Raw genomic sequence first — 19,017 nt, 5'->3', positions numbered from 1 at the left:
AGAAAGTGCTGCTCTGCAAAAGGAAATGACTGCTTACATGGTCTTGCAATTCTTGAATTTATCCTCGTTTCCACAGGCTGTTTTAATTTAATTTTTAAATTAAATTTTATTTTTTACCAGTACAAATTATAGTTTATTATTACATGCATTTGATATTCCCACAACCTGTTGTAGATGTCTACAGTGGGTGTTAATGAATCTCACAGAATATGCATCTGCTTTGGGGTATTCCTTTTGCCAGAAAATACCGTTGGACCAGTAGGATATATTTATTAAGAATGCAAGCAATGCCCAAGAGCTTATTCTCTGACCACAACAATTATTTTTTTACAGGATATTTTTCAGGAACAACTCTTTTTTAAGAAATCAAGTAAAACAGTGCTTTGAAATTGCCAAAAAATGAAGAACCACCAAGTTATCTTCTTTGGCAAAAAAGAACCAATGTATCAGCAACCATCAAGGAAAACACACAGACAGACAAATACAATGGTCAACACTGTATACTCTGACTAGCCAATTCACAGAGCAGAAGGAAAGCAGCATTCTTGGGTAGAAATGACGGCACACTGAATCACTTGGCCTGGGAGCCAAGAAATATGCAGGGACCAAAAGGAAACAAGGAGAAGCGAGAGGAAAGGGGGGAGCAGCCGTGGACACCTGCAGCAGAGGCAGCACAGTCTGTAAGCAGAGAAGAGCCAGAAATCAAGAGATCAGCTCTGAAGTATGAGGGGACTGAACTAAAAATCAGATCTCAGTAACCCTTAAAAAGCAAAAAAATAAAACGGGGCTTTTTAACATGCTGCATGCAGGGCAAATGCAGACAGTCCAAAACTTTTAGCAACCATAAAAACGGGAATAACTTAGTTGTACATAGTACAGGTAACCCCTAAGGCCTAACCTGACAGATACAGAATTTTAGAAGTTTCATGTCTAAACATGGAAAGGCTGAGTTTACGTGCCACAGATGAATTGCTAAAATAAAACACTTTTCAAGAGTATCATGTAAAAAGCTGGTAAGTAGTTTCCACAGGCTGTTTTAATGTAAACTTTGCTATTCTGGTCCTCTGCATGGGATTGGGAGAGTAACCAAGGCTGAATTTCTTCAAGATCACTCTCTTAATCATCCTCATTTACTTAACACCAGTAGAAGCCAAAGGAGGAAATGTACATTTCAGTTATTTTAATGCAGCTAAGTAAGTTCTAAAACCTTAAGAGATAATTAAGCTATTTTCAGAGTTCAAAACTTTTTATTTGAAGTCCCAAGTAGCTGATTAAACTATCTAAAACAAATCTGGCAAGACAACTGAATATAAACGAATTTGAAACCAAAGGGAGTAAGAATGTTGCTAATTTATTTATTTTAAAAATAATTTATTCAGATACAAACTAGTCATATAGACCTAATGCATATGAACCACACCTGAAGTTCTCAGTCTGCATTAGAAGCAGTCCTCAGATGTCTCTAAACTTCCAAACATCTCCCTATCAATGTGGCTCATTTTCAAGAGCAGGTGCGATCTGAGAACTGTGCTCAGGATCCATATAATTTTATGTGTGCATATTACACATCCACTGAATGTACGGTCATAAAACACTACTAAAATTTAAACTGAAAGCCACCAATAGTGACAAAATAAAGGCTGGAGCTCAGCTGTTCCTAATATGAAATTAATGGTACTCATATATAAGATTTCCAAGCATCAAGCTCAACCGTACAATACTGAGGTCTTACCACAGGAAGGCATACTACTATGTTCAGACTAGTGCGCTAGAAGTAATTATAAAGTCAGATACCTAATCTGGTGTTAGGTTAGGTCAAAACACAGCATATATAGAATGAGTAGTAGAAAACAGGCTATAATTATAAAAGCCAATTGATAATACAGATACCAAGATTTCTCCAGGGACAATGCGAGAGAATACTTTTTTCCTGATGAAAACTGTAAGTAGATGAAATAATGTGTAACCATAAAACTGAACACACAAGCAGAGAATTTACTGTAATAAACTAAATTGGGTATCTAATTATGAGTAATATATGATTATAGGTAGTCTAGTGTAAATGGTGAATCTTTGACAAAAGTGACTGGGGTTAGATTTTAACATAGTTTTCAACTCAATTCCTCCCTTTGGTCATCTACTATGAATTGGCAGCATCAGTATTAACCGTTTTCCCGGTCTTTCATAATTGCCATGACCATACAGCTATACCTGTACTGCAAAGACAAAATTTCTGGTTATAATTAAACTAAGATTGGGTTCCCGTGGATGGTAAACATTCTCTCCTTTATGCCCTGTGATCTTCTAGCCTACCTGTCTTTTCCTGTACCTTCCCTCCGCTTTACTTCCAATACTTGAATGAACCGGGTTCATTGTCAGATATCCTAGGTGCTAGACCATTTAAGGCAATAGAAATTGTTATTAAGACTTTGGAAAGCTTACCTGCCATCATATGACAGAGCAAGGAGAATTGGAGCACAGATAACAGGACGAGGACACTATGAAGACAGGTTTGGGATCTCCACAGTTCTCAGCAACTAAATGAAAGGTCTATGTTCGGGGCATGCAAAGGAGGGGAATAAGGGTGAGGGAAAAATGACTACTCTTTTGCCCCAATGTTTCGAAAGCTTTGTAGTCAAGGCAAGTATACTTTCAGCACTGCTCTTAGCATCAATATGGTTTCAAAACTAAAGTGTCCTCTACCTCCTAAAAAAATATTCCCCTCCTATTTCTAAAATGCCTAACATTTCTCCAACAAAAATTATTTGAAAGCTTAAAAACAACTATAACTGGGACATTTACAACCTAATATAGGTGTGCTTCAGATTTGTTTTATTCAAATAGGATGTTCTGCCCTAGCTGATTTGGCTCAGTGGATAGAGTGTCAGCCTGCGGACTGAAGGGTCTCGGGTTCGATTCCAGTAAAGGCACATACCCGGGTTGCGAACTTGATCTCCAGTAGGAGGTGTACAGGAGGCAGCCAATCAATGATTCTCTCTCATTTTTGTTTCAATCTCTCTCTCCCTCTCCCTCTCTGAAATAAACAAACATAAAACAACTAGGATGCTCTGACAGGCGAATGGGGTCTAAGATAGTGAATATTTTCAGGAAGGAAGAGTTGTGAATGTGAAGGAGGAGGTAGAAAGGAAAAGAAGCAAAATAGTAAAGACATAAGCTTGAAGACTTCCTAGTTTTTTGTTAAAAATATATTTTATATTTTTATTATTTATATTTTTATTATTATTTATTGATTTTTTACAGAGAGGAAGGGAGAGGGATAGAGAGCTAGAAACATCGATGAGAGAGAAACATCGATCAGCTGCCTCCTGCATACTCCCTACAGGGTATGTGCCCGCAACCAAGGTACATGCCCTTGACCAGAATCAAACCTGGGACCCTTGAGTCCGCAGGCCGACGCTCTATCCACTGAGCCAAATCGGTGAGGGCAAGACTTCATAGTTTTGATGCTGACCATACCTCCCAAGTCCTTTGAGATAAACTTCAAACTCCTTCACATTACTGTTTTGACAGATTCCCAAATATCCATTCACTTTAATCTCTCGTTGTAGCCCTCCAGGATCTACACACAAAACCACAACAACATAAGCTCACAGAACTCAGAAGAGGCCACACAAAACCACAACAACATAAGCTCACAGAACTCAGAAGAGGCCACATTCTCTCATGCCTTGCCCGTTTGACATAAATAAACCCTTCTTGTTCCTTAAGTCCCAGTGCAAATAGGTTTTTCAACAAAAATTAATTGAAAGCTTAAAAACAACTAAAGACATTCTACTCTAAATCAGTCACTGCTTTCTCTTTGCTCCCAAGCATACAATCACACTTCCAGTTGCAGAGCCCAAAACTTGTGGACTCCTTCCCTTCATTCACATTCCACGCTGATCCATCAGCAAATTCTGTTAGCTCAACCAACTTTTAAAATAGGTATAGCCCAGCCGCTATACCTATTGAGTGGTTGAGCATCGACCCATGAACCAAGAGGTCAGGGTTTGATTCCCGGTCAGAGCACATACCCAGGTTATTGGCTTGATCCCCAGTGGGGGCTGTGCAGTAGGCAGCCGACCAGTGATTTGCCCTAATCACTGATGGGTTTCTCTCTCTCTCTCTCCCTCCCTCCCTCCCTCCCTCTCTGAAATCAATAAAAATATATTTAAAAATAAAATAAATAAGTACAAAATATGGCACCTTCCATGATCTCCACTGCTACCCTTCCTGAATTACTTCAATAGCTTATCTGGCCCTAGCTAGTTTGGTTCAGTGGATAGAACATCAGCCTGTGGACTGAAAGGTCCCAGGTTCGATTCCAATTTTGGTCAAGGGCATGTACCTGGGTTGCAGGCTCCATCCCCAGTAGGGGGCATGCAGGAGGCAGCCAATCAATGATTCTCTCCCATCATTGATGTTTCTCTCTCTCTCTTCCTCTCTGAAATCAATAAAAAATATATACATATTTAATAAAAGCTTATCTGGTATCCCTGCACCAGTATCCCCAATAGTCAATTTGCTATTTAACAGCCAGCTTTTACCTTTTAATTTTAAGTAGGATCATGACATTTCTCTACTCAAAATCTTCAAAGGTTTTCCATTTCATTCAGAGTAAAAGTCAAAATTCTTACCATGGGCTTTAAATGTCCTATCAGCCCAAATTACCTCTGCCCTATGCCCTACACTTCCCCCCTTGTCTACATAGCACTCTAGGGACCACTGCAGGAGCACTGAAGTCACCTGCTCTTCCCCTCACCTCTATCACATGGTTCACTCACTCCTCTCTTTCAGATCTCTGCTCCGATGCCACCTTTTCAGTGAAATCTTCCCTAATCACTCTTTCAAAACTACAACACCCTCATTCCTCTTTTCTGTTTTCCCCCCCAGTTTTCCATACTATATGTATTTTACTTACTGTCTGTCTCTTTCCACAAGAATACAAACTACATGTAAGCAGGGTTGTTTTTTTTCTCCTATAGTTTTATTTACCACTGAATCACCAATACCTAGTCCAGGATCTGTCCTATGCTATGTGCTATATAAATACTTACCAAATTAATGAATAAATGTCTACCTGTCCAAATATTAAACAGATTATAAGGCAGGACCAATGCTTTTTAATTTCTGTACTCCCATCTCTGAAGTACACAGAAGGGTATTTGGCACACAATTCATGCTCAATACAAGTTACCTGCATGCTAATATAGAAAAGTAGTATATACAAAAATATTATATTTTCTGTATGGCTGGTCGTAAATGCATATTCGTAGAAACCAGTGATGAAAAGGTGTCTCATCTTGGCTCTCATATTAACTGAAAATGTTTTTTGTCATTGTTATTATTTTCTTTAAAGCAAATGGCCAGGCCAAACACCATTATTTTAGATAGATAGTCTTTTCACTATAAAGTGAAATAATGTGAGATAAATTATAACTAGTAGGGGAAAAAACTCAGCACACTATCATGTTTATGTATGGTTTTAAAGATCTCACTCACAGATACAAAAGTAATAATTTCACAATGAGATTGGTCTATTCTAGTGCTATTTCCCCAAATTCTACTCTTGTAAATAATGGTAAATTTAGTGTTGTTCATTGCACAGGAGATTGAATGACTAGCCAACCAGTGCCAGTGCTGCCAGGTCTCATCCAATATAATCTTTGCTTTGAATGAAGAAATTTACTACCTCAGAGCAATGGGCTTCTACAAAGTCTGTTATGACAAACATCTTTAAATCTATATGCATATCAAGCGTTTATTATTTAGACCCATTATAATTACATTATAACCATAAAGATGATGTGATTAAAAATAATATTTAACTATTACTGGACTCAGAGTAGCTCTGTCATGTTCTCAATCCTGGATATTAGGATATGCAACTTCTACGACATGGGAGAATTCTACAAATGATCTTTCTCTTCCAGAGATAACATTACTGAATGGATAAATAGGCATTTTTTTTCCCATGCTGGTACTCACTCCTAATTGGCAGGCAACAGAGAAGTAACTTGGGTTTGAGTCGTGACTATTCTACTAGCTACCTTTTAAACCAGGAACAAGACATTTTACTTGTATAAGTTTCAATTTCTTCACTTTTAAAATGAGGATGAACCCATCTCCCTCTAACCCAGGGGTGGGCAAACTTTTTGACTCAAGGGCCACAATGGGTTCTTAAACTGGACCGGAGGGCCGGAACAAAAGCATGGATGGAGTGTTTGTGTGAACTAATATAAATTCAAAGCAAACATCATTACATAAAAGGGTACGGTCTTTTTTTTTTTTTTAGTTTTATTCATTTCAAATGCCCACAGCTGCTCTAACCTCTTCATTAAGAGCTATTACAAACAAAATAAGGATGGATGTTACATTACAAAGTATAATATAAATATCCTATGTAATAAAAGGCTAATATGCAAATCAACCAATCATAGAGACTGGTGGAACAACCAGTCTCTATGACGCACACTGATCACCAGGGGGCAGAAGCTCAATGCAGGAGCTGCCCCCTGGTGGTCAGTGCGCTCTCACAGGGGAAGTGCTGCTCAGCCAGAAGCCTTGAGCTGGGCTCATAGCTGGTGAGCACTGCAGTGGTAGCACTCCTGCCTCCGTTGCAGCACTAAGGATGTCTGACTGCTGGCTTAGGCCTGCTCCCCATTGGGAGCAGTCAAGACATCCCCCAAGGGTTCCCGGACTGCGAGAGGGCACAGGCCGGGCTGAGGAACCCCTGCGAGTGCACAAATTTTGTGCACCGGGCCTTTAGTTCAGTGATGGCGAACCTATGACACACATGTCAGAGGTGACATGCGAACTCATTTTTTGGGTTGATTTTTCTTTGTTAAATGGCATTTAAATATATAAAATAAATATCAAAAATATAAATCTTTGTTTACTATGGTTGCAAATATCAAAAAATTTCTATATGTGACATGGCACCAGAGTTAAGTTAGGGTTTTTCAAAATGCTGACACGCCAAGCTCAAAAGGTTCGCCATCACTGCTCTAGTTACTATATAATAGAATGCATGAAGGTAACGGATAGCTAAAATTATTAAATTCAGACTTGACCATGAATGGACCTAAGCTAAAGAGTATTTAGACCTGACAGGAAATAATGAACCATTAGAGGTTTTACTGAGGAAGGTGGTTCCATGTGTACTAGTACATATAAAAACCAATGAGGTAATCGTGACTTCAAAGAAATCTAATGGCACTGTAAAAGGATGGGTAGGGGTGAAAAGAACTAGGATTAGCACTGTTAGTAAGGTAAGAGCAGAGTGACTGCAAAAGGATCTGAAAAACTGCATTTAGAGTGTGGGAAACGGAAGAATTTTAACACGAGCAGTGAAAAAAATATCTCCTTATTTTGTAATTGGAAAAGATTGAGTTTAGATGTGTTATGTTTGAGATGTCTGGAGTTACTTAAGTAGAGATGTCCAAGAAGGGAGTGAAATTAAACATCAGAAGGAAGAACTTATACTCAGAGCTGCAGACCTGGGACCAGCTGCTTAGGATGGTTGAAGTCAAAAGAGTGAGAAGAGTAAGGGAGAGCTGAATAAAGAACTCCAAAATCAGAAGGGTGGGCAGAGTACATTCGGAGAAAAAGAATTTAAAAAATATGAGATAAGATGATAAAGGGAATTTATTACAAATGACCATATGTTAAAAATGAAATTCAAATGATGCTTGTTTGATATTTGATATAGAAATAAATACTAAGGATTAGAGGACACTTTTGACTTAGTTTCACGTTTGCAAAATAGTATTTTCCTGATGAAAAATGTGTGAGCTCCCACAGTAAGCCTCCAGTAGTCAAAAGCTTCCAAGTTGGTTAGTTGTATTCTCTTTCCATATATGCAAGACCCCGTTGCCTTCAAGCATTAACAGTCAGCAATGAGGCTAATAAACCAAAAGCAACAATAGAAAGTGAAGATCATTTTCTGGAGAGAAGGAAGATATTTACTTTTGTTTTTTATTATAATCTTTTTCTATTAGACTATGGTATATCCTCTTTAAAGTAGCAATGCAATATGAATTTCCTTAAAAATAGCATATTTTAGCACCAAACAGGTTGAATTTCAGGTATTTGGGAAATTTAATCATCCAGAACACCTCATTACCTAGCAACATCAACAGAGTTGGCATTAAGTCTTATCATTTTGCCACTACGAGTAACTCATTTACCCTTACCAAGACAGAAATCTGAAGTCATCTTAGAGTCTCCCCTTCTCTAACCTCCACCGATTAATTATTCACCCTGTTAAACAGCTCTCAGAAATGTTCCTCCACCACTATTTTCCCTGTCCAAGTATTAAGCCATTAACTGACAGTGCCTCAAATTATAATGATCAGATTTGGGGCTCATGTCTAGATGTTTAACATCTCCTAATATATTCTACTCTTGCAGTGCTAAAATGTTGCAAAGACAGCATGTCAATGCAAAATCAAAGAAGTGCTCCTTTGAACAAAGCACTTGCCTCTTTACAATGTCATTCTATCATCTAATCTAGGAACGCCTAGCTATTCCAGAATGTTAAGTTCTCTCTCTGACAATCCATAGGCCTGGGTCAGATTTCCACCCCTTTTTATTAACATCTATGGTTAAGAAAGGTTTAAGTTCTTGGAAGTACAAAAGTAGCAAAGACCTAATCTCAATAATGTAAAATGTTCAAAAGATCCTGGTTTACATTATGGTAAGATAAAGGAAGAAATCTATTTATATAATTAAAATAAATTTACTTTATCAAGTTTTTCTTTGTCAAAAATCACCAATTTAGCATTTTGCTATAAGAAATACAATGAATTTTTTAAAAGCAAGGAGTTACCTGAGGAGAGTCAAAAGGATATCGACTACTAAACTTAAATAGAAGTTGAAATTTTTCCCCTTCATATAAGGTACCTGGTGCACCTTCCATGTCTACAATCCACCTAGAATAGAAAAAAAGAAATTAAAAACTTCAGATAAAAGGGATTGGGACAAGAAGGAGAAAAGATAACACGAAGAACTTCCTCTATGCCAGGTATTGGGATAGGAGTCATTTGTGTATAATAGCATACTTCATCCTCCCAATAACATTCACATTCCTGGAATGCCTACTCAAGGGTTAAATAACTAGATCAAGGTCAGACAGCTAGCAAAAGACAGAGACAAATTTTATCCCAGGTCTCAGAAAACAAACATAATAAATAACGAATGAATAAATCAAAAACAAAATAAAAACCTAACTCAGGGTGATAACAGCAAAGCCTGTGCTATTCCTACTCAATTTATCCTATCTTATTTTCTCAAGATTATTTCTACAATGACTAAGAAGATTTTATAAATAACATCAAACTAATTAACTTCCATTCTGATATCAATTATTTTAGAAGCAACGGGGGAAGTATCAGCAATGACAACTGAGAACTACAGTCATCTGACCGACGATCTCATCAGTGTTCTAAAGAAGACTAAATAGGAAAAAGAAAGCTAAGCTGACATTGGTCCACGTACTCTGATGGGCATTCAAAATTTTATATGGCTTTTCCTTAGTTTCTCATTATGTCTCAAATGTTTAATAAAACCCAGAATAGATTTCTCTGGTATCAATGCAAGCTTACTTTGTTTCCACGTATAAAAACCATGAATATAAAATAGAGACATAATTAGGAACTCATTCTTATGACTTTGGTCCACTTTGCTTCTAAAATACTGCCCCATTATCTTTCTCATCAAAATCTCTATTTCTCTACCTTCCCCTTCTCCATTTGATTTAAAAGAAAAGAACAACAGGTAATGTACAAAATATACTTATATCTCTGCACTTATAGTAATGATTGTACACCTGACCAATTCCTTCAATGTTATGCTTTTCGGGTATAAAAATTTATTATTTTAAATACAGGGAAACAAAAGAAAGAAAGAAATGAGAATACAGTTTTGGGGTTCTATTCATCACACCACTTACTACTGATTAAGAGTATGTGAAAAGCCGAAACCGGTTTGGCTCAGTGGATAGAGCGTCGGGCTGCGGACTGAAAGGTCCCAGGTTCGATTCCGGTCAAGGGCATGTACCTGGGTTGCGGGCACATCCCCAGTGGGAGATGTGCAGGAGGCAGCTGATCGATGTTTCTCTCTCATCGATGTTTCTAACTCTCTATCTCTCACCTTCCTCTCTGTAAAAAATCAATAAAATATATTTTAAAAAAAAAGTATGTGAAATAATAAATGTGCCTATTCTCTCAAAGCAACAGCGAATGTGAACAGGCTCTTAAGAGCACAGCTATTCATTTTCAGAACGCATGCTGAATACATATGTGGTAAAAAAGATATGACCACAGACCCAAGAGGCAATATTTTACAGTGAAATTAGATAGATCTGCCCCTTAGCTAGCTGTGTGGCCATAAGTAAGCTATTTTACCTCCCCCATTTTAACTATTTCAATTGTAAAACAGGTATTTTTTTTTTAAGTAATCACTTCAAAGTGTTGTTGGATACATAACATTACATATGCAAAAAAACCCCTAGCACATTCCTGACAGCAGAACCAGAACACAATAAATTAAATACAATGCAAAAGCTGCACTAAAAAACAAAATCTAAAACTATTCTCTTTACAAACTAGGTAGGTCCTTCCTAGCCATCAAAATCCCCTTTTAGCCCTAACCAGTTTAGCTCAGTGGATAGAGCGTTGGCCTGTGGACTGAAGGGTCCTGGGTTCGATTCTGGTCAAGGGCATGTACCTTGGTTGCGGGCACATCACCAGTAGGGGGTGTGCAAGAGGCAGCTGATCGATGTTTCTAACTATCCCTCTCCCTTCCTCTCTGTAAAAAGTCAATAAAATATATATTTTAAAAAAAAATCCCCTTTTACCCACCCCCCCTAATCTGGACAACCATTGCAAAGCGATATTCTGAGGAAAACTCAGGACTTCCTGGTAGCCTTTCATTCTGTTTTATAAGGTAATTTTTAGGACAATGTACCATAAATTTATGTGATCTACCCAAGCACAGCCTTTAATAAAAAAAAAAAAATCCTTGCCCAAGGATTTTTTAATGATATATATACATATTTTTTAGGAAGAGAGGGAGGGGAAGAGGGAAAGAGAGACAGACAGACAGAAAGACCCCCTACCTGGGGACTGAACTCTAACCTAGGGATGTGCCCTGACCAGGAACCAATCGAACCTGCCACCTTTTGGTGCATAAGAAAATGCTCCAACCAACTGAGACACCCAGCCAGGGCTACAGCTTTTAAACAGCTAAGCAAATACCTCAATAATCCCTCCAAAGCTGGGTGACAGGTCAAAAAAGGCATAATTTTCTATTGTACAGTATACTATACTTTTAAATAACATTTTATTAATTAAAAAGTAAAATATGATCACCACAGAAAATTTAGAAAAAGTATCAATAAAACAAAAATCACCCATAGATAATTACTGTTAAAAGTTTTTTGGGTACATCTCATTCTAGTCATTTTGTGTTGCAGTTTCTTTATCAATGGTATTGAAGATTAGTAGTTGCATTATGTGCACACTTAATTACATACATTCAAATCATCAGTGTTTATGATTTCAATCACAAGCACACCCCCCAAAGTAAGGATGAGATGGGAGCAGCCTCAGTTCTTAACTTCTTGTGAGTAGCTGAGATTCTAATGTTTAAATATAGGTTTGAACTGCGCAGGTCCACTTATACGGAAATAATTCTTCAATAAATATGTAGAGTACTGTAAATGTATGTTCCTTCTAGTCAATCTGTCTATATTTCTATTCCTTCAGATAGCACAGGGGTTTATTAGGTTAAAGGATATGATACTCGTGTTTTTAAAGGTCTTAATATATGCTACCATAATGTCTTCTACAAAGCTTAATGTGCTTTCATCATCTTTCTTATCCATATCCACATCCCATATAATCCCACTAAATAAAACTTTTGTGATTCATTTATGTTATTTTAAAAGAAAAATTACTGCCAGACAAAAATCTCTAAATGCAATATTCAAAGATAATGCATGCTGTTTTCAAAAGAAACATCAACAAAATGGCAACCAGTCAAATGGGAGAAGATATTTGCAAACAATACCTCCAACAAGGGGTCAATATCCAAAATATATAATGAACTCATACAATTCAACAAAAGAACAATCCAATTAAAAAATAGACAGAGGACCTGAACACTTTTCCCAAGAAGACAAACAAATGGCCAACAGATATACGAAAAGATGCTCAACTTCACTAGCTATAAGGAAAAGGCAAATCAAAACCACAATTATATACCACCTCATGTTGAATGGCTATTATCAATAAGATAAGAAATAATATGTATTGCAGAGGATGTGGAGAAAAAGGAACCATTATGCACTGCTGATGGAAATGTAAATTGGAGCAGTCTCAATGGAAAACAGTATGGATGTTCCTCAAAAAATTAAGAATAGAGCTACCATATGACCCAGCAACTCCTCTTTTGGGTTATCTACCCAAAATATTTGTAAAGATATAGGTATTCCTATGTTCACTGCAACATTATTCAGTGGCCAAGACATGGAAACAACTTAAATGTCCTTTGACTAATGACTGGATAAAGAAGATGTGGTATGTATATACAAGTGAATACTACACTCAGCCATAAAAAAAAGATGGAATATTGCCATTTGAGAAAACATGGGTGGATCTTGAAAGCATCATGTTAATTGAAATAAGTCACATAGAAAAGGACAAGATCATACAATTTTATTCATATGTGGGATATAAAACAAAAAACAACAAAAGAACAAACAAAATAAACTCACAGACACAGACAACAGCATGGTAGTTACCAGAGGGGAAAAGGGGGAGGTCGAAGAGGGTAAGGGGGGAAGAATACTAGATTTTGGGTGGTAAGTACACAATAAAATATAGAGATGTTATATTATAAAGTTGTATACTTGAAACATATATAATGTTAATAACCAATGTTACCCCAATAAAATTAAATTTTTTTAAAAAAGTAATGCTGGCCCAGCTGGTATGGCTCAGTAGTTGATCATCAACCTAAGAACCAGGAAGTCATGGCTCAATTCCTTGTCCAATTCCCAGTCGGAGCACATGCCTGGGTTTCGGGCTTGGTCCCCAGTGTGGGGCATGCAGGAGGCAGCCAATCAATGATTCTCCCTCAGCATTTATGTTTCTCTCTCTCTCTCCCTTCCTCTCTCAAATCAATAAAAAAATATTTTTTTTTAAAAAAAGAAATTGTTATAGAACTAGAGATGTGCATTGCATTTTCAAACATCAATATATCCATCTAAATATCAACATATTAATTGCCCATATTCCTGTTCTTCATGTTTGACTCCTGTCTTAATAACTCAAATATCAAAGTGAAAGGTAACAAAAATTTTTTCTTCTAGAAGGACGAGTATGCCCCCCAACCCTCCATTGTGTGAATTTTGGTTACTTTTGCTCTCTCAACCTAAAATATCCTATATAATAAAAGCCTAATATGCTAAGTGTCTGGTCAACCAGTTGGCCATTCAATCAAAGCATAATATGCTAATGATATGCTAAGGCCACTCAGCCACTTGCTATAACGTGCACCAGTGGGGTCCCTCGGCCTGACCTGCGCCTTCTCGCAATCTGGGACCCCTCAGGCGATGTTGGAGATCCGGTTTTGGCTCATCTCACAGGCCAGGCCTTTTAGTCACAATTCAATATTTGAATTGTCCTTATTTGTCCTACAAGATGGTCTATGGTAAACTTTTATCTTGTAGGCTTCTATCCTTTTTATGTTTTTCTGGAGATTTTTTTTAAAGGAAAGGAGCAATTATTTTATATTTCCCCCCTATTTCAGAACATTCATCCTTAGTTAACAGAATTATTAAATCAAAGGAACAGTAAGAATAGACCATACTAGGTTGTGAGATCTTAGAATGATACTCGTGAAAATATTTTAAACTAAGTCAAATTCATTTTTAAGAGAGGGGACGCATCTCTCTCTACTCTTCTTGGTATCATATCTGGGAAGATACTTCTGCTCCACTCCCAAGGAAGGAGCTGAGTTAGAGAGAATACTTGTGTTCCCTTCCGCCCTTCACTTTTTCATGCATAGAGTAAGGTCTGTTAACTGTATTTACCACTTGCTGGAAGAGAATGTGATGAAATATAAAAACAATTATATATTTAATAAAGTATACAGTCATACATTACACTGATAATAAAAGAAACTAAGTACTTTAAAAATTAAGTACTTACTGTGTAATTGAATTTTGAACACTCTTTTCATTTAAAGTCATCCCAGGAGGTGGGTCATTTTGCAAAGCCAACAGTTCTTTCTGCAGTCGTTTCTAGAAAAAAATACCAATAATAATTTGTACCTTTTTGTTATATGTCTAAATATATTTATAAAAATTGATGTTGTAAAGGATTATGAAGAGCAGCCAGCTATCCACAAAACTTCATAGCTATTTCATGGAGGTTTGTAAGGTCTCAGCCTAGGTTATAAGTGTTGAGTGTTCGTAGTGCTTCTTTTACTGTTTTTCAACTATAAATATAATCCAAAAGAACATGTCATTTCAGACATGAATAAGTTTTAAATAGTTATTTATAATTTACAACCCATATTTCTGTTTTCTTAAATATGATCACCTGCACATTTTTAATCTTTCAACATATATATGTTGAATATAACATATCAGGTCCCAAGATATGTAAATTTATTTTCCGATATAACAGATGCCCCCAAATGGATATGTATTTTGCCTTGTTTGTGCAGCTTTTATTGTCCAACTCTTCAGTTATTATCACTAGTGTACATTAATTTATAGTACACAACAACAAAAAACTCACAGAAGCTCACAATTTATGGGTTTAAAATCCAAATAATTAGAACTGTATGCAACATTATAAAGATTATGAATAAACATCTTTTCTTGGATTAAAGTAGACAAACATAAATATCTGTTCAGAACTCAAGAACTTGCTGCTTAAAAACTAGTATCAAAAAAAAGAGCTAGTATCTGCTTTTTTTCTGGACAAATATTACTATCAATATAGCAATGTTTCTAGATCTTTACAATATATGACATCTTTAAATAAGCTTAACATAACCCAACACCAATACAGTTTAGAAAACAACTCCCCTTCTTTGTTGAGAATCACTGTAACAGAACTTATCAAATGGCTCTTTAGTTGCCAAGAATGAAAAATTTTCCTCAGACCTTGCAATATCATAATTGAAAGTAACGATGAAAATAAGATATCAACTACATACAATTCCCCCCAATCCCATTCTGACCACACCCACATTATCCAGCAAAAGGGTTTGTTTTGGCAACTATATCATGTTATTTTGGTGTAACAAACTCCAACTCATCTTCAGTGCTGGCATTACATTGACTAACATTTACTGCTTCATGTGCTCTTTTAAAAATTTATTTATTATTGACTAGAGGCCCGGTGCACGAACTTTGTGCACTCTGGAGGGGTGGCGTCCCTCAGCCCGGCTTGCACCCTCTCGCAGTCCAGGAGCCCTTGTGGGATGTCCAACTGACGGCTTAGGCCAGGACCAGGCCTAAGCCGTCAGTCAGACATCCTTAGCACTGCCACGGAGGCAGGTGAGGCTCCCGCCACCACTGTTGCGCTTGCCAGCCGTGAGCACAGCTTCTGGTGCACTGACCACAGGGGGCAGCTCCTGTGTTGAGCATCTGTCCCCTGGTGGTCAGTCCGCATCATAGTGACCAGTCGTTCTACCATTCGGTCATTTTGCATATTAGCCTTTTATTATATAGGATTGACTGATTGATTTTAGAGAGAGAGGAAGAGAGAGGGAGGAGAGGGAGAAATATCAATTTCCTATTCCACTTATTGATGCATTGATTGATTCTTATATGTGCCCTGTATGGGGATCAAACCTGCAACCTTGGCATGTCGGGATTATGCTCTAACCAACTGGGGGACTTTCTCAATGTCATCAGCAATGTGCAAAAGTGTTTGTTTTCTTTGCAATCTTGCCAGAACTAAAGGTAATCATCCTCATCAATTTCTGTGAAGTTGGCAAAAAAAATATTCTACCTTGCTTGCTGTTTTAATTTATACTGCTAATGGCTACTTGAATAAATTTTTGTTGTCTACTAACTTAAAATTTGTAAGGCTTTCCCAGTTTGTCATTTGCCCTTTAACTTTGTCGTTTGCCATGCACACACTTAAAAGTTATATTATTAAATATATTTTTTTAAAAAATCAAATAAACGATGATTTCATAAAAAAAAAATAAGAACCTGAAATTTAATTTTGGTTATTTATTTATTTCATGCGTCCATTTTATTTCCCTTTTTAAGGTCTGGGTGAGACTTCTTGGGAAGCCTCTAAAAACTTTACTGTGGGCTACATGGGGCATTAGAAGCCAGAGCACTCCTCCTCCGACTCCTTCCCAGTGTCTGGAGGTGCTATCAGAACCACAGACCCAGCCAGGAGCTTCCCTAAGGCAGTACAGAGTCGGGCCAGGGGGCCACTAGGCAGGCCCTAATTAAGTTTTTCTTTAAAAAAAAATAATTTATTTTAGAATCATGTCTTTCTGTATATTAACTTGGGGAATATCAGTTAATATTTAGGAAATAAGATTTGAGGTCAGCCATCTTCCAAAAAAATTTTTATTTTTGCTCATTTAAAAAAGTACAAGTTAACTATACATCTTTTATCCATGAGTTTAGGAATTGTAGTGATATGGCTTAGAAAGCATAATGGCCGAAGTATTTTCAAAATATAAGTTCATGTGGAAAAGAATTTTGTTTATGTGTGTGGAGGAAACCTATAGGTTTAAAATAATATGTCAGCCAACTGATTTAAAAGACCTTTAATTGTTTTGTTTTTGAAGCCACCCTTGTCTTCCTATGAGGAAGAATTGAGAGGGGATGCTTCTCTGTGTAAAACTCCAAATTGGTGGTGTTGACTTTTGAGCTTGAACATTTTCAGACTTGATTAAAACTTGGTTTATTCTAATTTCTGTATCAAAAGAGTTTTACGTGGTAACTAGTCTTATAACATGTATGTATCGTATGTTTGTTCATCTAAAGCTTTTTAATCCAAATAAAAATGGAGTTTGCAAAGTGAAAAAAAAATTAAATTTCACTGTGCTGGAAATGAAAATCTGTTTAGTCTTTGAAACACATTATTTGGCTTTCAGGAGACCACAGTCCTGATTTTTCTCCTTTGTGACCACTCACTCCTTTTGGGCACTACTGTACCCCGAAAGCATGAGGAAGTGATTTATGCATTTGTCTCTCTTTAGGCTATGGGCTTTTAAAAACCAGTCTTGTAGCTTTTTGCATTCCGATTTTTGAAGATGTCAATTTAAAATAAGAATGAGTAGCTTCATTTATTGACAGCTTTCCATTTCCTAAGGGGGGGAAAGTTTCAATAAGTTATTAGGAGTTAAGGTCTCTAGAAGTGTATTTAGAATTCAGTAGGAATGAAAACATTTCCTTAATATGCCTGAATCAGTATTTTAAAATAAAATTTTATAGCTTAGCATCTCACCCAGAAATAAATGGCAATTGTTGTAATTATTTTTTAAATATATTTTTATTGATTTCAGAGAGGAAGGGAGAGGGGGAGAGAGTTAGGAACATCAGTGATGAGAGAGAATCATTGATTGGCTGCTTTCTACATGCCCCCTACTGGGAATTGAGCCCGCAACCCAGGCATGTGCCCTTGACCAGAACCGAACCCGAGACCCTTCAGTTTGCAGGCTGATGCTCTATCCACTGAGCCAAACCAGCTAGGGCTGTTATAATTATTAATATATTGCGGGAGAGGGGGAATAGTGGTTGTTATTGTCATGATATTAATGAGTACCAACAAATTTTTTTCCTATCTTGCTCCCCTATTATCCTTTCATCTTTAGTTTGTTGTTAGATGAAATTGGAAAGAAAACTTACTGGCCATTGTATGTACTGCTGTATTAGCAACCTTTGTCATATATATATATATATATATATATATATATATATATATATGGCTACATTTTTAATATTTTCCCTCATTTCTGTTTCTTCCTATGCTAAACAAGGATTTCTATCTTTTAGAATAGTTTCTTAAATCTGTCACTTTGAGATAAAACTTCACAAGATGTGAGGCCTAACTCCCCATGCCCTTAAACTTGCTCCGTTTCTCATCACATTTTAATATACCATATACTTACCTGTTTTGTTATTATTTACTGACCATCTTCCCCACTGCCCCCATCATTTAAGCTTTACAGGCCCAGGAATCTTGTCAGTTTGTCCCTTTATGCATTGCCATTGTTAGTATCTAAGAGGAATATATTCTGTTGTGTTTTTTTTAAAATATATTTTTATTGATTTCAGAGAGAAGAGAGAGAAACAGCAATGCTGAGAGAGAATCAATGATCGGCTGCCTCCCACATGCCCCACACTGGGGACCGAGCCCACAACCCGGGCATGTGCCCTTGACCAAAATCAAACCCAGGACCCTTCAGTCTGCAGGCCGATGCTCTATCCACTGAGCCAAACTGGCTACGGCTTGTTCTGGTTTTGATTTATGACAGAACTATCATTTAAATGTTTTGTGCCTTGGTTTCAACATACATTAGTGTGGGATAATACTTACAGAAATGCATTAGTTTAGAAGCTGAACTGCTTTATATATTAATGGCCTTTTTAGGATGCTATTTAAAAATATTTTAAAAATTCATTTTAGAGACAAGAAGGAAATATCCATTGGTTATCTCCAACTGGGGACCGAACCTGTCACCTTTCAGTGTGTGGGATGGCATTCCAACCCAGTGAGCAACACCGGCCAGGGCACTTTTTGTTTTACTAGGAGCGTATCGTTTGATGTGGTATTCTTTAACTTAAACAGTAATGTACACTATAAAACAAACATCTTAGTACATATTTATACTGTCATGCCCATCATCTTCAGCTGTCTGAAAAAGGAAATGATCAGGAGCTGAAGCGGCAAAAATCACATTGGGATGAAATGCCATAATACAGCACTGTGCTACACAATGTGGGCCTGTGGCTGGGTCATGCTT

General features: G+C 37.0%; 1 protein-coding gene across 1 annotated transcript in view; it reads right to left on the bottom strand.

Moving 5' to 3' along the window:
- Nucleotides 1-19,017, bottom strand: part of UBE2W (ubiquitin conjugating enzyme E2 W) — a 60,795-nt gene that overhangs the window by 20,087 nt on the left and 21,691 nt on the right. Inside the window, exons 2-3 of the mRNA XM_006086353.2 lie at nucleotides 14,217-14,308; nucleotides 8,831-8,933 (exon numbers count right to left, since the gene is read on the bottom strand). Coding sequence (XP_006086415.1) covers nucleotides 8,831-8,933; nucleotides 14,217-14,308 — 195 coding nt within the window. The remainder of the gene's footprint in view (nucleotides 1-8,830; nucleotides 8,934-14,216; nucleotides 14,309-19,017) is intronic.

This window comes from Myotis lucifugus, unplaced genomic scaffold (genome assembly GCF_000147115.1).
Source record: "Myotis lucifugus unplaced genomic scaffold, Myoluc2.0 scaffold_27, whole genome shotgun sequence".
In the NCBI taxonomy this organism is placed as follows: domain Eukaryota; kingdom Metazoa; phylum Chordata; class Mammalia; order Chiroptera; family Vespertilionidae; genus Myotis; species Myotis lucifugus.
This window is presented reverse-complemented; position numbering and strand designations above follow the sequence as displayed.